General features: G+C 45.3%; 1 protein-coding gene and 1 long non-coding RNA gene across 5 annotated transcripts in view; one reads left to right on the top strand and one right to left on the bottom strand.

Moving 5' to 3' along the window:
* Nucleotides 1–3,608: 3,608 nt before the first annotated feature.
* On the bottom strand, nt 3,609–6,694 carry LOC139075589 (uncharacterized). The gene is made up of 3 exons (XR_011526173.1): nt 6,556–6,694; nt 6,189–6,298; nt 3,609–5,854 (listed from the first exon to the last, which is right to left on the bottom strand). It is a non-coding gene; the product is annotated as an uncharacterized lncRNA (long non-coding RNA).
* The window catches only part of TMED3 (transmembrane p24 trafficking protein 3), a 52,531-nt gene continuing 42,354 nt past the window's right edge, over nt 6,515–16,691 (top strand). The window contains exons 1-4 of one of the 4 annotated variants that reach the window (XM_070573013.1): nt 6,515–7,014; nt 8,942–9,190; nt 11,359–11,494; nt 13,532–14,155. In XM_070573013.1, coding sequence (XP_070429114.1) covers nt 6,838–7,014; nt 8,942–9,190; nt 11,359–11,494; nt 13,532–13,536 — 567 coding nt within the window. In that variant the 5' untranslated portion in view covers nt 6,515–6,837 and the 3' untranslated portion in view covers nt 13,537–14,155. Of the gene's footprint in view, nt 7,015–8,941; nt 9,191–11,358; nt 14,156–16,691 lie in introns of those variants that run through there. The other 3 variants (XM_070573003.1, XM_070572993.1, XM_008508850.2) reach the window with 3 other exon arrangements.

Genomic DNA, 16,691 nt, shown 5'->3' with positions numbered 1-16,691 from the left:
GCATGCTGGGGAGTGCTCTTGTTGCATAGGACAATTAAAAGTCCTGCTTCAGGGCACAGATAGGTCCACCTTACACTGCTGTCTCACTCTAATATGCTTACTTTTTAAACCCTTTAAATTGTGAAGTAAAATACACATACAGAGAAGTCATACAAAGTAAACGTGCAGTTCAACAGAGTCACAATGTGAACGCTGGAGAGGCTCTCTTGGGCGTTCCTCCCGAACGGCTGCCCCCTTCGTCCCCTCAGACATAAATGCTATTCTGACTTTCACAGTTCCACTTCCTATCCTTTTATTTCTTTTTCCTGCCTTACTTTACTCCCTAGAATTTCTGGAACAATGTTGAATAGCAGTTGTGATAATGGCTTTCATGTCTTATTCCCAATTTCAAAGGGAAAGATTTTAACATTTTGTCATTGACCATGAGGTTTATAGATAATTGTATGACATTAAGGAAGTTACTTATTATTTCTGGCTTGCTGAGAGTTTTCATTGTGAATGGATGTTGAATTTTATCGCATGTTTTTTCTGCATTTATTAAGATACTCACTTTTATTTAGCGTTTTAAAAGGCCTTCACAGAAGCCAGCCCAATACTAAAGTGGACAGGTAATGTTTTAGTTTTTTTTTTTTCCCCAAGTTCTCCTACTTGTAGCACCTCCAACCATATACAATGGAATGCAAAATTGGAAGGAACCTTAGAGGTCCTCAACCATTACAATCCATCCCCCAGTTCCTGAATCATCTCTACATCATTCCAAGTGGTTGGTTATTTATCCAGTCTCTGCTTGAATATTTTAAGGGATGAAAAAATGCACTACCCCTGTTCATTAAGTTTTGGAAAGCTCTAGTTGCCAGAAAGTTGTTTCTTAGGTTGAGTAAAAGTGTACCTCAGTGTCAGATTCATGCTTTGTCTCAAGTTATGCCAGATGGAACATGCAGGACATATGTACCCCAAAGTATGGCAGAGACAGCATGTTTGGTGGGAAGCAGGTGGCCTGTAGAATTAGGCAGATGTAGGCTCAATTGCTGGCTTAGCCATTAACAAGCTGAGTAAGTTTGGGTACTCTAGCAGATTGTTTAATGGCCACAAATTCCTGCCATCTCAGTATGCCTCTCCTTTGAATGTGACTTTGCAGCTCTTCCCGTCCAGAGATGGAGTCTATTTCTTCACCCTGAATCTAGGCTGGGCTTGTGATTTGCTTTGGCCAACAGAATGTGGCAAAAGTGATACTGGGCAAATTCTGGAGTGTGGTTCTCAGGGGGCCTTGCTGTTTCCATTTTGGCTCTCTTGGGATGCTGCCCTCAGTCTGTCATAGAAGGAAATCATCCAGCCTATAGGAGAGGAGAGGATACATGGAGGAACTGAGGTCTCCCAGCCAACTGTGCATCAGCCGCCAGACATGTGAGTGGGACCATCTTGGAACTCCCAGCCTAGAAGAGCCTCCAGCTGAAGATGGCTGTGAGAGGAAGCCCAAGCAAAGCCATCTGAAGAATACCCAGCCAACTCATAAAATCATGAGAAGTTATAAGTCATTGTTGGCTTAAGCCACTGAGCAGTTTGTTACACGCAAAGGCTAACAGAAACAGAAACGTTATTGAATTAAACATCCTGAGAACAGAATTAAACACTCTGTTTCTTCATTGCCAAAGGGGAAAAAATATTTTTTTGCTTGATTGTCAGTGAGGATTAATTAACGTAAAATATGTAAAGTAGGGCCCGGCCCCATGACTGAGTGGTTGGATTTGCATGCTCCGTTTCGGTGGCCCGGGGATTCGCTGGTTTGGATCCTGGGCATGGGCATGGCACCGCCCATTGGGCCATGCTGAGGCGGCGTCCCATATGCCACAGCTGGAAGGACTCACAACTAAGCATACACAACTATGTACCGGGGGGCTTTGGGGAGAAAAAGGAAAAATAAAATCTTAAAAAAAAATATGTATACTAAGTAGCTAGCAGTGTGACAGGTACATAGTGCTAAATACAGGCATATCTTGTTTTATTGTGCTTTGCTTTGTTGTGCTTCACAGATATTGTGTTTTTTTTACAAATTGAAGGTTTGTGGAAACGCTGCATGAACAAGTCCATTGGCGCCATTTTTCCAACAGCATTAACCCACTTCAGATCTCTGTGACATTTTGGTAATTCTCACAATATTTCAAACTTTTTCATTATTATTATATTTATTATGGTGATCTATGATCAGTGATCTTTGATGTTATTATTGTAATTAATCTGGGATGCCACGAACTGTGGCCAGATGGCAAACTTAATCAAAAACTTTTGTGTGTGTTCTGACTGCTCCACCGACTGGCTGTTTCCCATCTCTTTCCCTCGCCTCAGCCTCCCTATTCCGAGACACAACAATACTAAAATTAGGCCAGTTAATAACCCTACAATGGTCTCTAAGTGTTCAAGTGAAAGGAAGAGTCACACATCTCTCACTTTAAATCAAAAGCTAGAGGTGCCAGCCCCATGGTGTAGTGTTAAGTTTGGTGCACTCCACTTCAATGGCCCAGGTTTGCAGGTTTGGACCCTGGGCACAGACCTACACCCCTCATTGGCCACGCTGTGGCAGTGACCCCCAGATAAAGTGGAGGAAGATTGGCACAGCTGTTAGCTCAGGGCTAATCTTCCTCAGCCAAGAAAAAAAAAAAAGCTAGAAATGATTAAGCTTCATAAGGAAGGCATGTTGAAAGCTGAGATAGGCTGAAAGGCAGGCCTCTTGTGCCAAACAGTTAGTCAAGTTGCAAATGCAAAGGAAAATTTCTTGAAGGAAATTAAAAGTGCTACTCTGACACGTGAATGATCAGAAAGCAAAACAGCCTTATTGCTGATATAGAGAAAGTTTTAGTGGTCTGGATAGAAGATGAAACCAGCCACAACATTCCCTCAAGCCAAAGCCCAATCCAGAGCAAGGCCCCAACTCTCCTCAATTCTGTGAAGGCTGACAGAGGTGAGGAGGTTGCAGAGAAAAGTCTGAAGCTAGCAGAGGTTGACTCATGAGGTTTAAGGAAAGAAGCCAACTCCATATCACAGAAGTGCGAGGGGAAGCAGCAAGTGCTGATAGAAGCTGCAGCAAGTTCTCCAGAAGCTCTAGCTAAGATAATTCATGAAGGGGGCCACACTAAACAGCAGATTTTCAATGTAGATGAAACAGCCTTACATTGGAAGAAGATACCATCTAGGACTTTCATAGCTGGAGAGGAGAAGCCAATGTCTGGCTTCAAAGCTTCAAAGGACAGTCTGGCTCTCTTGTTAGGGGCTAGGCAGCTGGTGACTTTAAGGTGAAGCCAGTGCTCATTTATCATTCCACAAGTCCTAGGGCTCTTAAGAATTATGCTAAATCTATTCTGCCTGTACTCCATAAATGGAACAACAAAGCCTGGATGACAGCGTATCTACTTAAACATGCTTTACTTAATATTTTAAGCCCACTGTTGAGACCCGCTGCTCATAACAAAAAAAGATTCCTTTCAGGATATTATGGCTCATTGACAATGCGCTTGGTCATCCAAGAGCTCTGATGGAGACGTACAAGGAGATTAATGTTGTTCTCATGCCTGCGAACACAACATCCATTCTGCAGCCCATGCATCAAGGAGTCATTTTGACTTTCAAGTTTTATTATTTAAGAAATACATTTTGGAAGGCTATAGCTACCACAGATAGCGATGCTTCTGATGGATCTGGGCAAAGTAAATTGAAAACCTTCTGGAAAGGATTCACCATTCTAGACGCCATGAAGAGCATTTGTGATTCATGTAAAGAGGCCAAAATAGCAACATTAACGGGAGTTTGGAAGAACTTGATTCCAACCCTAATGGATGACTTCGAGGGGTTCAAGCCTTCAGTGGAGGAAGTAGGTGCAGATGCAGCGGCAAAAGCAAGAGAACTAGAATTAGAAGTGGACCCTGAAGATGTGACTGAATTGCTGCCATCTCACAATAAAACTTTAACGGATGAGGAATTGCCTCTTATGGATGAGCAAAGGAAGTGGTTTCTTGAGATGGAGTCTACTCCTGGTGAAGATTCTGTGAAGACTATTGAAATGACAACAAAGGATTTAGAATATTACATAAGCTTAGTTGATAAAGTGGTGGCAGGATTTGAGAAGATTGACTCCAATTTTAAAAGAAGTTCTACTGTGGGTAAAATGCTATCAAATAGCATTGCACGCTACAAAGAAGTCATTCACAAAAGGAAGAGTCTTTGTAGCATGCCTCAACATGGAGGCAAGACCTTCCACCTGCAAAAAAGATTACAACTTGCTGAAGGCTCAGATGATGGTTAGCATATTTAGCAACAAAGTATTTGTTAATAAAGGTATGTACATTGTTTTTAGACATAACATTATTGCACACAATAGTCTACAGTACAGTGTAAATATATATATATTTTTTTTGCTGAGGAAGTTTCACTTAGAGCTAATAATATCCATGCCAATCTTCCTCTGTTTTGTAGCATGTGGCCTGCCAGGACAGCACGCCTGCTAACAGAATTGCCTGGGAATCGAACCTGAGCTGCCCACTGGGGCTGACCCCAAAACATAATGTTTATATTCACTGGGAAACCAAAAAATTTGTGTGACTCACTTTCTTGTGAATTCACTTTGTTGTGGTTGTCTGGAACCGAACCTGTAATATCTCTGAGGTATGCCTATAAATGGAAGGTGTTATGATTGCTGTCATGTAAACATTTAAAGCTAACGCTCTCTCCATCCTTAGTTTTTACTCTTCCAGGTTAAATCCTGTTTCCTTTGACTTTACCTTGTTTGAAAAGCCTTCCCGCCAACTTATTATACTGGGTCTCTTCTAATTACCTCCCTGTGAATATTCCTTCTAATTTATTAATGTCCCTCCCAAAATAGTACAATAAATGTGATCTGATCATTGTCTGTTCAGGGTGACAGTTACTTTCAATAATGCTGCTCTTTTATTAACCCAGTCCAAGTCAGGGTTCCTTTTTCAGTTCACCCATTTCTATTGTCTTATATTCAGCTAACAGTTGATTATCAGTCTTCACATGCTCTGATTCCAGCTCCTGCCAAGTCAGCCTTCCCACCCCTGAGCGTATGCAGGTATTTTCCTGGAACTTAAATGGAGGACTTAACATTTAACCCAGCAAAATTTCTTTTTGTTGGTCTTAGCCCAGTGTTCCAGCTGGCCAAGGTACTCCTGCTCTAACCTCTGTCATGTTTCTCCACTTGTTGCATCCAGATTAGATGATTATTACTTATGTGCTATCAGTTATTGAAAATAATGTTTAATAGACAGAGCCATGGAAAGAGCCTCAAGGTACATGATGACATGCCTTCTCCAAATATGGTACAGAGCCAGTAAATATTACTAATAATTACATTATGCAGGTATGTTATTTCACAGGCTACAGATTGCTTTCACATACATTAGCACATTGTTCCATGGTCAAATGTGCCCAGTGGCAGTACACTTCAGTCTTATCCATAAGGAGACCTACATGAGCAGTAAAACGCTTTGCTGAAATTAAGATATACTGCATATAATAACACTCTCCTGAAAAAATTCTTTACTGAGTAGCAAGACCACAACCAGTGTTTTTTCTCTTTGTTTTATCTAATCATAGGGAATATAAAACCCACAGTAATGATTATACAAAATATCTTCTTAGAGCAAAGGTAATAGATAAGCGTAAATCAAGGGCCTGCTTGGTGGCGTGGTGGTGAAGTTTGTCAGCTCTGCTTCTGCGCCGGGTTCACCAGTTCAGGTCCTGGGGAGAGACCTACACACGGTTCATCAAGCCATGCTGTGGCAGTGTTCCACACAGACGAACTAGAAGGACATACAACCAGGATATACAACTATGCACTGGGGCTCTGGGGAGAAAAAAAGAAAAAGACAGGCAACAGATGTTAGCTCAGTGCCAATCTTCCTCACCAAAAAGCATACCTTAAAAAAAAAAAAGACAGCAAATCAATTTCTCTGCTTTCAGCGCTTTTGAGAAATCAAAGAGAAAAAAAAAGATTACATCCCAGAAGAATCTTCCACTTGTCCGGACAGCCAAAACATACCTGAAATCGCTGAGCGAGAGACTTGTATTCGCCTCTTCCTGAGAGCATCTGTGTGTGAGCTTGTCTGCTTCCCCCAGAGACTATGGAATTACCAGGTTTTACTTACTCTCACCACCACCACCTGCCACCCACAGCTCACCTTTTCAACTTGAAGGCGAGGGAATGAGGAAAGGAGTGTTCATTGGGTTCCCAGCGTTCTCATAATCTCTTTCCTGTAGCCTTCCTAACTACTGTGTCTACTACCCATTTCTAGACAAGGAGAGAAGCGTGAGACTTAAGTTACAGAACCAGTCGAAAGCCGAGCCTGTAACAGCAAACCTTCCCTCCGCCTAACCCATGCTTGTGCTGCTGCATGCTTGTGCTGCTGCAGCCAGTGGGGACCTGGGGGATGCTCAACCCTGTGGTCCCGGGGGCGGGGGGGGGGGGGGGCGGGACAGAAAAACGTCTGTCGGGGTTGTTGGGAGGGCGCCATTCTGGATAGCGACGCGCTGGGGAAACCTCCTCGCCTCGGCGGAGATCACCCGCAGAACCGGGCAGGCCGCGGAGGGGTCGAGTCCCCTTTTCCAGCCCAGCCGGCGCGCACGAGCAGCCTGCGGAAGGGGCCCGGGAGGCCGCGGCGCGCTTGGGCCTCGGTCCCGGGCCCACACTGCAGCGTGCGGTTGCGCACTGAGTCGCCCGCCCTCCCGGAAGCGCAGCGCGCGCCTCGCGCCACGTCTGCTCTAGCGCAGCCTGCCAGGTCCTGCAGCCGCCGCCCCAGCCGCGGTCCGTGGGGCTCGACCGGGAACATCATGGACAGCGCGGCTCCGCGCTCCACCTCCGCGCTGCTCCTGCTGCTGCTGCTGCTTCTCCTGCTCCGGGCCGAGCGAACGCGGGGCGCAGAGCTCACCTTCGAGCTGCCCGACAGCGCCAAGCAGTGTTTCCACGAGGACGTGGAGCAGGGCGTGAAATTCTCCCTGGATTACCAGGTGAGGCCCGGGCGCCAGGAAGCGCCTCCTCTCTCTCCCCCTTCCAGGTCTCTCCTGGGCACTGGTGCGCCCCTGACCCGAGTGGCTGGAATTAATCAAAGAGGCTGCAGCGGGTGGGAATGACGGGAGACGAGTTGACATCCCTGTGTGGAGGAACGTTTTGATAAGAGCCCACTCAGAGACGGGCCCGGTTGGCCCGGGAGGTAGCGCCGGAGTTGTGTACCGGGGATGGGGATGCCCGGGGGCGGGTCCTGGATCCTGTGGAGTTGGCCCGAATGACTTCCTGCAGGCCCCTTGACGCTAAGGAATGCCAGCTCTCGTCAATGGACTCAGGCAGTCTGCCCCAAGTCTCTTGGACTACTTTGTCCCGGGGTGTATTGAAAAATGGCAGCGAGAGGAAGTGGGTTCATAGTTTTATTTTAACCGTCTCTCCAGCGTTTAAAGTCCGAGGCGGGGTGAGCGCAGAAGTGGTGAGAATGGGCGCTTTGGAAGGGAGGTCTCAGCACAGCCTTTGAGCCCTGGCAATATTTACAAGCAGTGGTGGTGTGGCTGCCAGATTCAGCTGTTGCCGTATGGTTCAGCAAAGCTCCCAGTTCTTGCGCTGCCGGCTCCTTTGACAGATCTCTAGGCTCACAGTTTGTGTGGAGCAGGTCCTGGGAGAGGGATTTGCCCCTAAGGTTTAGTGAGCAGATCTAGGTTTGGGGGGCTGAGTGGGAATCACACCCAGACAACAATTTGCCTGCGGATGCGTGCTGGCAGGCATTCCAGAGATGAGGTGGCATGGGCAGCAGGAGTAAGGGCAGGCCATTTGATGGGCCCTCTCTTGTCAAAGTGACTAAAAGAGGCTTGAGCTTGGGGACAGTGTCATATGTGATGGTCTCCGAGTCGCTGATTTGGGTACTTTTCATATCTCTGTGGACAATGTACAAACTGTGTCTGGGTTAACAGACGCAACCTAGGTACAGTCACCAAAAAGTGATCATTGTGAGGCTGGAGGGGCCTGAGAGGTCTTCTGGTCACTGCTGGGCCGGGCGTAAACACCTCCAGCATCAGAAAGTTCATGAATCATGAAGCAAATTTTATCTAGACAAAAAGGAAATTTTAAAGATTTTATTTTTTTTTCCTTTTTCTCCCCAAAGCCCCCCAGTACATAGTTGTATATTCTTCGTTGTGGGTCCTTCTAGTTGTGGCATGTGGGACGCTGCCTCAGCGTGGTTTGATGAGCAGTGCCATGTCGGCGCCCAGGATTTGAACCAACGAAACACTGGGGTGCCTGCAGCGGAGCGCGCGAACTTAACCACTCGGCCATGGGGCCAGCCCCAAAAAGGAAATTGTAAAGTTTGGGAGCAGATGGAGATGGTTGGTTGTGTCCTCTGATGGCCCTTGGTTACAGCATTGACACCTGTGCGCCTTTGCCCTCGTAGGTCCTGCCTTTCTGTGTTTACAAAGAGAGTTTGAACTAAATGACTTCTGAGGACTCCCACCTCGGCAACTAGCTGATTCTGTGAACCCTACCGTCTACATTCGCCTTCTCCTTGCATTCCACCAGTAATAATACTAACATGTACTAGACCCGTTCAGCAATTTACTTAATCTCGGAGCCTCAGTTTCCTCTTCTGGACAATGGGAAGGATTAGGCTCATTGCACTCTTGCAGAGCAAAACCTTTGGATTCAGGCAGACATGGATACAAATTGTAGCCCTGTCACTTTCAAGCAGTGTGATCATGGCCAATTTACCTAAGGTCTCTCAGCCTCAATTTCATCCTCTGTAAAATGGGGAGCATCATAACACCTGCTTTAGAAGGTTGTGAAGATTAAAAGACAAAAATATTTGTAAAGTCTAGTCACAGTGCCTCGTTGGCATTTAGTAAGTGGCGGCTGCCCCTCTGGTAGCAGCAGACTGAGGGTGTCTTTTGTGGTTGTCAGGTTATCACTGGAGGTCACTATGATGTTGACTGCTACGTGGAGGACCCCTTGGGAAACACCATCTACAGGGAAACCAAGAAGCAGTATGACAGCTTCACGCACCGGGCTGAGGTTAAGGGCGTGTATCAGTTCTGCTTCAGTAATGAGTTTTCCACCTTCTCTCACAAGACCATCTACTTTGACTTTCAAGTGGGCGATGAACCCCCTATTCTCCCAGACATGGGGAACAGAGTCACAGCTCTCACCCAGGTGAGTGGACATTAATGGTGACAGGCCGGGCTGAACCCCCCTAACCTGTTCCTCTTCTCTATCCCCATCTTGGCTGAGAAGCAGAGGCACCATCCACCCAGCTCCCAGTCTGAAGTCTCAGTGTTGGCTTTGTCCTCTTTCCACATCCAGTCCTAAAGGATACTGTGTTCTCCTTCTGATCTTCCTCTCCATTCTTTAACCAGATCCCTGCAATACTCTCCTCTGGTATTCCTGCCTTCCCATCCAGTCTTTCACACAGCACCACTTTCAAAGTACCTATCGCGTGCACCTCTCTGCTTATATGATGTGTCTACATCAGAAAGACCAAAGTCCTACTTTGTATGGTGTATTAGTTAAGGTAACACAAGCTGCTGTAACAAATAAACCCTAAATATCAATGGCTTAACACAATAGAAGTTTTTTCTCACTCAAATAATAATCTAGAGAGTAGGGGTAGGGGTGGAGAGCTTTCTTCCATGGACTGAGTGACTCAGGAATCCAGACTCTTTCTTTCTTGTCATCTTTCTACTATTCTTTAGTACTTCAGAGTCCTCTGCTTCTAGCCACTAAAAGAAGGAGAGAATGAGAAAGCCCCAACTGCTTCTTAAAAGTCCTGGCCCAGAAGTAGCACACATCACTTCCACTCATATCTCGTTGAAAAATAGTCATGTGGACAGTCCGGATGAAATGAGGGCTGGCAGGTACAGTCCTGGTTAGGCAGTCAACTCCTAGCAACATTCTGGAAGAGAAACAGTGACATTTTTGGGGGACAGATAGTCATCTCTATCACCCATGGCTCTGCAGGTTAATTATAATCTCATCCCAGCCTCCTGCATCAGTCTTCCCTCTTGCTATTTAAGTTCCTCCCTCTCTCGCATATGCAGGCTCTGAGCATCCCCAGGCTGGGACTCTGTATTATTTACCCTTGTACCCCCAGAGCCCCGGTTGGACATGTCACAGAATAGGAGCTCAGCAAATATTTGTCAAATGACTGAGTGGCAGAGCCCAGGGAAACCTGCAAGACAGGAATGACCATCCATGGCTGTGCTTGTTCCAGAACCAAAGCCAGAGCATCTGAGTCTCCACCGAGGCCAGATTACCTTCATGGCTGCCCTCCAAGGTGACCACATGCTCCGTTCCTCTGTGGCTTTGACCATGAGTTCATTTGCCCTGTCTTGGACCCTTCCTGAGCACTTGGAGGTTAGTGCTGCACTCTTCAGTACAGTAACCACTGTCCACACATGGCTATTTAAATTTAAATTAATTAAAATTAAGTTAAAGTTCACTTCCTCATTTGCTCTATAGCAACACTGCTGGTGTTCAACAGTCACAAGTGGCTAGTGGCCACACCTACAGAGTTCCATTGGACAATACTGGGTCTGAGTTTGGCAATGTTTATATGTACATGTGTCTATGTCTTTGCACATGTTTGTGTGTGTGTGCATGGGTTTATGTACATGAGAAATGTATGCCTTTGTGTATTTGTGTGTATACATAAAACTGTAGGCAGCAATTATATACTATTATTATATACTATTATATACTATATATAATATATATAAAAGTATATATTATATAGTTTATATATTATATAGTATATATACTATATATAGTATATAGTATATATACTACTATATATTATATACTAATTATATACTATATAATTATATATATAGTTATATACTAGAATGAACAGTAGATTCAGAGTCCAACACAACTGTGGTTTACTTCGAACTCTGCTGTGTTTTAGCTGTGTGACCTTGGGCAAGTCACATAACCTCTTTGAGCCTCAGTTTCCTCATCAACATACGGAGTAAACAGTCAGCCCTCCTTACCAATGGGTGTAATGATTGCTGTCTCTCGGGGGTATTGTGAGTATTAAATAAGAACACAGGGCAGTATTTGAAAGCCTAGGCTCAGGACGTAGAGAGTTGAATTCAAATCCTGAGTCTGCCATCTACTAACTGTGTGACTCTGGGCAAGTTAGTTAACCTCTGTGAGGCTCACTTAGACTTATTATGAAGGTTAAATAAAACCCTTAGCACAGACACATAGTTAGCATTTAGTAGAAGTTGCCTAGAATGTTGATGATAACATTCGCTACGCGCTGGATTCCACTCTTCTTTTCTCAGGCTTAGCACTGTGACTGCTTTTCTCTTCCTGCTCAGATGGAGTCTGCCTGTGTGACCATTCATGAGGCTCTAAAGACGGTGATTGACTCCCAGACGCATTACCGGCTCCGGGAGGCCCAGGACCGGGCCCGTGCCGAAGACCTGAATAACCGAGTCTCTTACTGGTCTATTGGTGAGACAGTCGCCCTGTTTGTGGTCAGCTTTAGCCAGGTGCTGCTACTGAAAAGCTTCTTCACAGAAAAACGACCCGTCAGCAGGGCGGTCCACTCCTAGTCGAGGCCTGGGTCTCCAGGGCCCCTCACACCCCAGGATGGAGTGGCTCTCCTCGGTCACAGGCTCCTGCTGGGTTGGGGGGTGCAACCCAGGGTGGAGGCAGAGCTGCTTGGAGGAGAGCACGGGGTGACATGCTCTCACCTCGCCCTCTACTTAGATTCTTAATCCTTGTACTGCAGCAGCCAGAGCTCACAGAGCCCGGTAATGAGAAGGCACCCAGTTGCATTATGTAACACTGAAGGAAAAAAGTTTACACTCAGGTGAGGGATTGGCCACTGTGGGAGGGCAGGTGGGCAGCAGTCCAGGCCTGGTTGGTAGGAGGAACCCCTAGCACCCAGGCCTCCGGGGGACAACTTGGGGCTTTCCCTCTGCTCTGTGATGCATGAGTTATTGGCTTATGTGTATCCTATCTGGTGTGGAGAAGAAGGGGGCCCTCAGTCTGGCCTTCCCTCACAGAGAGAGCTCTCTGTACCTGAGGAAACCAGGCCCTGAAACAGCTCTGTAGAAATTCCCACCCCAGGTGAGCAGCGGTATCCGCTGTTCCAGGGGGAGCAAAATGGTGACTGGGTGTCCTCGGTTAGCTGTGTATCTCCTAGGAGGCGGAACTCTGGCTAATAAAAACTAAGTGTGAATGCCATGGAGACTTGTGCCTTTATATCTTTGCCCTAAAGGGGTTCACAGCTTAATGGGGAGCATTGATATGTATATAGCTAATTCGAGTGCAGTAGAGCAAGTGGTGCCCTGGGATGCGTGTAGGATGCTGTGTATAGACATTTGTGGGGGAACAAATTACCCTCCTCTCAGGTGAATGAGAGCAGTCAAACAGGGAGTAGTTATTTTGTGGTCTCAGATTCCAGAGACCACTGTCAACAACTGAGTCATCATTTAATCCAAATATGGGTGCTAAGAACAGAACATGAAGAGAGAGCAATAATGAGTGGCTGTTCTGAGTGCCATTTGCACAGCAGCCACAATGGTCTCTTTAAAACTTAAGTCAGACCATGTCACTGCTGGTCAAAACCTTACCGTGGCTCTGCATGTCATTCAGTTCATGGCCAAGTCCTCATTGTGGACTATAAAGCTCTGCATCATCTGATACACCTGCCTCTTGCCCCACGAGTCATCTCCTGCCCCGCTCCCCCGACTCCCCTCATGTCTGCCTGGTCTCCTTGCTGTTCTTATCACACACTAGGCCACGTTTCTGTCCCAGGGCTTTAGCACATGTAGTTTCCACTACTGGAACACCCTCTCCCTGCTGTCTGCTCCACCATTTCCTCCTGATTAAATGGCACATCATCAGTGAGGTCTCCACTAACCACTTTATTCAAGATGGCACCATCTCACCTGCCCCTAACCCTCCGTGCCTCCCTGTACCTGCTTTACTTCTCTCTGTGTCACTTATCACCATTGATAGATATGTTTACCTGTCTGTTTATTGTCTCTTACTCCATTAAGATCTAAACTCCATGACGGCAGGGACTTTGTTTACTGCTGTATTCCTAGTGTTTAGGATAACACCTGATAGATCCTAAGGTCTTAATAGATGTTAGTTACTGAATGACTAGCCTTGCCCATGAGTGAGAAATTAATGAATACTGATCAAGTGTCCATGTAGTAGGTCTTGAGGGAAGATACGATGTCTGTCCTAAATAAAACCTACCAAGAAATCTGAAATCCTGAGCTGTCTGGCAAGTGTTAATAGTGCATTGTAGGCCAGGGAACAAAATAAACCATCCCATTAAAAAGAAACTACATAAGCCTTTCTTAGCTTGATTGAAAGATAAATACTGCATACCTGCTTGTATTTTTTTTTTTTCTGAGGAAGATTAGCCCTAACATTTGCTGCCAATCTTCCTCTTTTTGCTGAGGAAGACTGGCCCTGAGCTAACATCCGTGCCCGTCTTCCTCTACTTTATATGTGGGATGCCTGCCACAGCATAGCTTGCCAAGCGGTGCATATTCTCATCCGGGATCTGAACCGGTGAACCCCGGGCCGCCGAAGCAGAATGTGCGAACTTAACCGCTGCGCCACCCAGCTGGCCCCCTGCTCATATATTTTTGATGCTGTTTCTTCTCTCTTAGTTTAAAATTAAGTACCAAGAGTATATAAAAGATTACTTATGAAATATGTCTGGAGTATAGTGAAAAACAGTACAACACATCTGTGTGTACCACCACCTGGATTAAGCAATGGAATGTGATTGTTACCTCTGAGAAGCTCCCTGGCTGCTGTCACCGTCGCCTTCCCTCTCTCCATGCTCTGAGGGGACCACCAGCCTGGCCTGAGTGTTTAGCAGCACTGAGAAGAAGTTCAAAGAAATGAGGACATCGCTCTGCGAAAACTCCTCCCACCTTCCCATTTCTGATGAGAAAAGGTCCGTCAGTGCTTACAACCTTAAACAACCAAAAAAAAGCAATAGAATTGCTGGTAATCCCTGTTTTATTTATATGACCCTGTAATCATTCATCCGTAAATATGTGGACTGACTGGGGGAAAAACCCTGCCCTGTTCATTGAATTAGGAGATGATGTTTGCAATAAAATTTACTTTTCATGTTTACTGTTTATTGAATGTTTATATTTTGATCAATTATGTACTAATATCAATGTAATAATTACCCAATCCAGAAGAAATACTTTTTAACACTTAGTGCTTTACAATTACAGGACATGAAAGAAGTTTTAAAATTTCAATGTATAATCATACATTTTTTGGTATAGAGAAATACAGTAGGGTGCTCAATATAAGAATTTCAAACATAAAAGGATACAGTTCCATTTGTGGTGTTGGTGCTGTCAAGTGGATTCTGACTCCTAGTGACCCTGTGTACAGCAGAGAGGGTCGGGACCCTGCCTGTCTTTTTTATGCCATCCTCTCACCTTCCAGTGCTGTATCAGACAATGCTCCACTGCTTTTCTTAGGGTTTTCATGGCCAATTTTTTTGCAAGTGGGTGGTCAGGTCCTTCTTCCTAGTCTGTCTTAACCTGGAAGCTCAGCTGAAACTTGTCCGCCATGGGTGACCCTGCTCGTATCTGAAATAGCAGTGGCATAGCTTTCTGCATCACAGTAACCTGCAGCCACCACAGTATGACAATCAATAGAGGGGTGGCATGGTTCCCTGACCAACAAATGAACTGGAATCTTAACTACTGGACCACCATGACTGGCTTCCATAGGAGAGGCGAAATGGAAATATGAAGGAAAGGGAAAGATGGAAAATTTCTGAGCGTGTATTTATGGATGATGAGGGTGTCAAGTCATGATAATTAGAATACACTAGATACATTTAAAATAGTGATGTAACTTAAAAAAAAGTTTAAAATATGCTAGAAATCACCCTCTTTGTGACTATTTAAATTCATGATGAAAAATTTTAAATGTCAGCTTAAAAATATATGAGCCTTTTATAGTTTCTCAAGTTCTCTTAGAGGATGCCAAAGAAAAAGAAATTGAATACACCGCTTCACTTTGCACCCAGATTCCCTAGGGAGACTCTCTCTCCTTGGCACCTTGGTGGACAAGGGTGTGCAGCATTGCCACTTGAGTAGAAAGAGTACTGGGTTGGGACTGACCTTTCTGGATTTGAATCTACCACATGCTAATTGTGTCATCTTGGGCAAGGTACTGAACTTCTCTGAACCTTAGTTTCCTCATCTGTAAAATGGACAGAGGATATTTTGCCTGGGCAAGGCCGTAGGTTTATGTGTCATTGGCTAGCAGAGTAGGGATTTACCCTTTCCCAGTAGAATCCATTTGAATTGGAAGCCTGGATGGGACTGAACTGACACATTTATACAGTGTTGCAACATAGCTCAAAGACAATGAAAGCCTAGATCAGATGACCTGGAGGGGTGTCCAGAAATGCATAGTTTTTTAATTAAAACTAAGGTTGTTTTTCTACCACATGAAAAGGGGCTAAAGTGTCACCCCCTGGGGAGTGGCAGTGATTTCCAGTTTAGTTAACAGCAAGACCGGCTGTTCCGTCTTCTCTCTCTGGTTGCATTAAGGCCCATCCTTTGGCTTCTGTTGGCCTGGGGAGGGAGCAGCTTTCAGCTATTGCTAGTCTTGGGGCTTCATCTGAACTCTTCACTTGTTGCTTCCCTTAACCGTGCCAACCTTTGTGAGTAGTCCCTCCATTGAACTCTCCTCAAAAATAGGGAAGAAGGAAAGAGGGAGGGGGGCGGGAGGGAAGAAGGAAGGAAGAGTCAGTTGTTGCAGACTCTAGGAAGCAAGAAGGATTAGAACAAAACTGTGAATACATAAAATTACTCCCAGAGAGGGCAACTCCGGGGAAGGCTGAATGTTCTAATTGTACAAGTGGGTCCTTGGAGTGTAGAGATGTGTGCACTCAGTGTATTTCTTCCAGCCGTGCTGTTTGTCACGGACGTGAATGTGCCTAGCACAGCACTGGTCTAAAACAAATGCTAATTTCCTGCTCTTTACTCACATTCACCAAACAAAAGACTGATAAATAAACCAGATGATGGTACCTGAGAGGGTTTGAACATCTAAGCCCATTTGTGAGAGCTTATGGTCAGACATTCATGCTACCCCTTGTTGAAACTTACAGTTCAACAGCTTTTATTTGCTTCTCGCCAGAGTTTCACTGTCCATGTGCTGTACTCATTTGAGGGATGGTTCACTTAGCCTTATCCTAAGCAAGGCTTTCAAAATGAAATAGGAAATAGGTGCTTCCTTGGGATTAGTTAAGGTGGCAGTGCCCATCCAATGGCCATACCTTTTCCTAGGAAGATTCTATGTTTTTGGGGGCTTGTGTAAGAATCCTAAGAGCTATAGAAATAAAAATCGTAGTTAGGAACTGCCAAATGGTATATGAACTGTTGGAGTCTCTTTTGTTGTTCATAGAAAATGAAGCTGATACAGCTCCAGCTCTCCAGTGAGGGCCAAAGTATATTATTTTCTCTTGAAATGTGATTCAAGATTCCTTTTAAAAAGTTAGCTTTCTTGTTAATAGTCTCCATTGCAAAACGAAAGAGGCACAAGTGGGCCGGGGGGCTTGTGTAATACAGGAGGGAGGAAAGTCATGGTTTTGCCTCTGGGATTGCCAAGCAACCTTCTGATTGTAATCTGGCTT

Source organism: Equus przewalskii, chromosome 1 (genome assembly GCF_037783145.1).
Source record: "Equus przewalskii isolate Varuska chromosome 1, EquPr2, whole genome shotgun sequence".
Taxonomy (NCBI): domain Eukaryota; kingdom Metazoa; phylum Chordata; class Mammalia; order Perissodactyla; family Equidae; genus Equus; species Equus przewalskii.
Note: the sequence above shows the minus strand (reverse complement) of the source record. Positions and strands in the feature narration are given on the sequence as shown.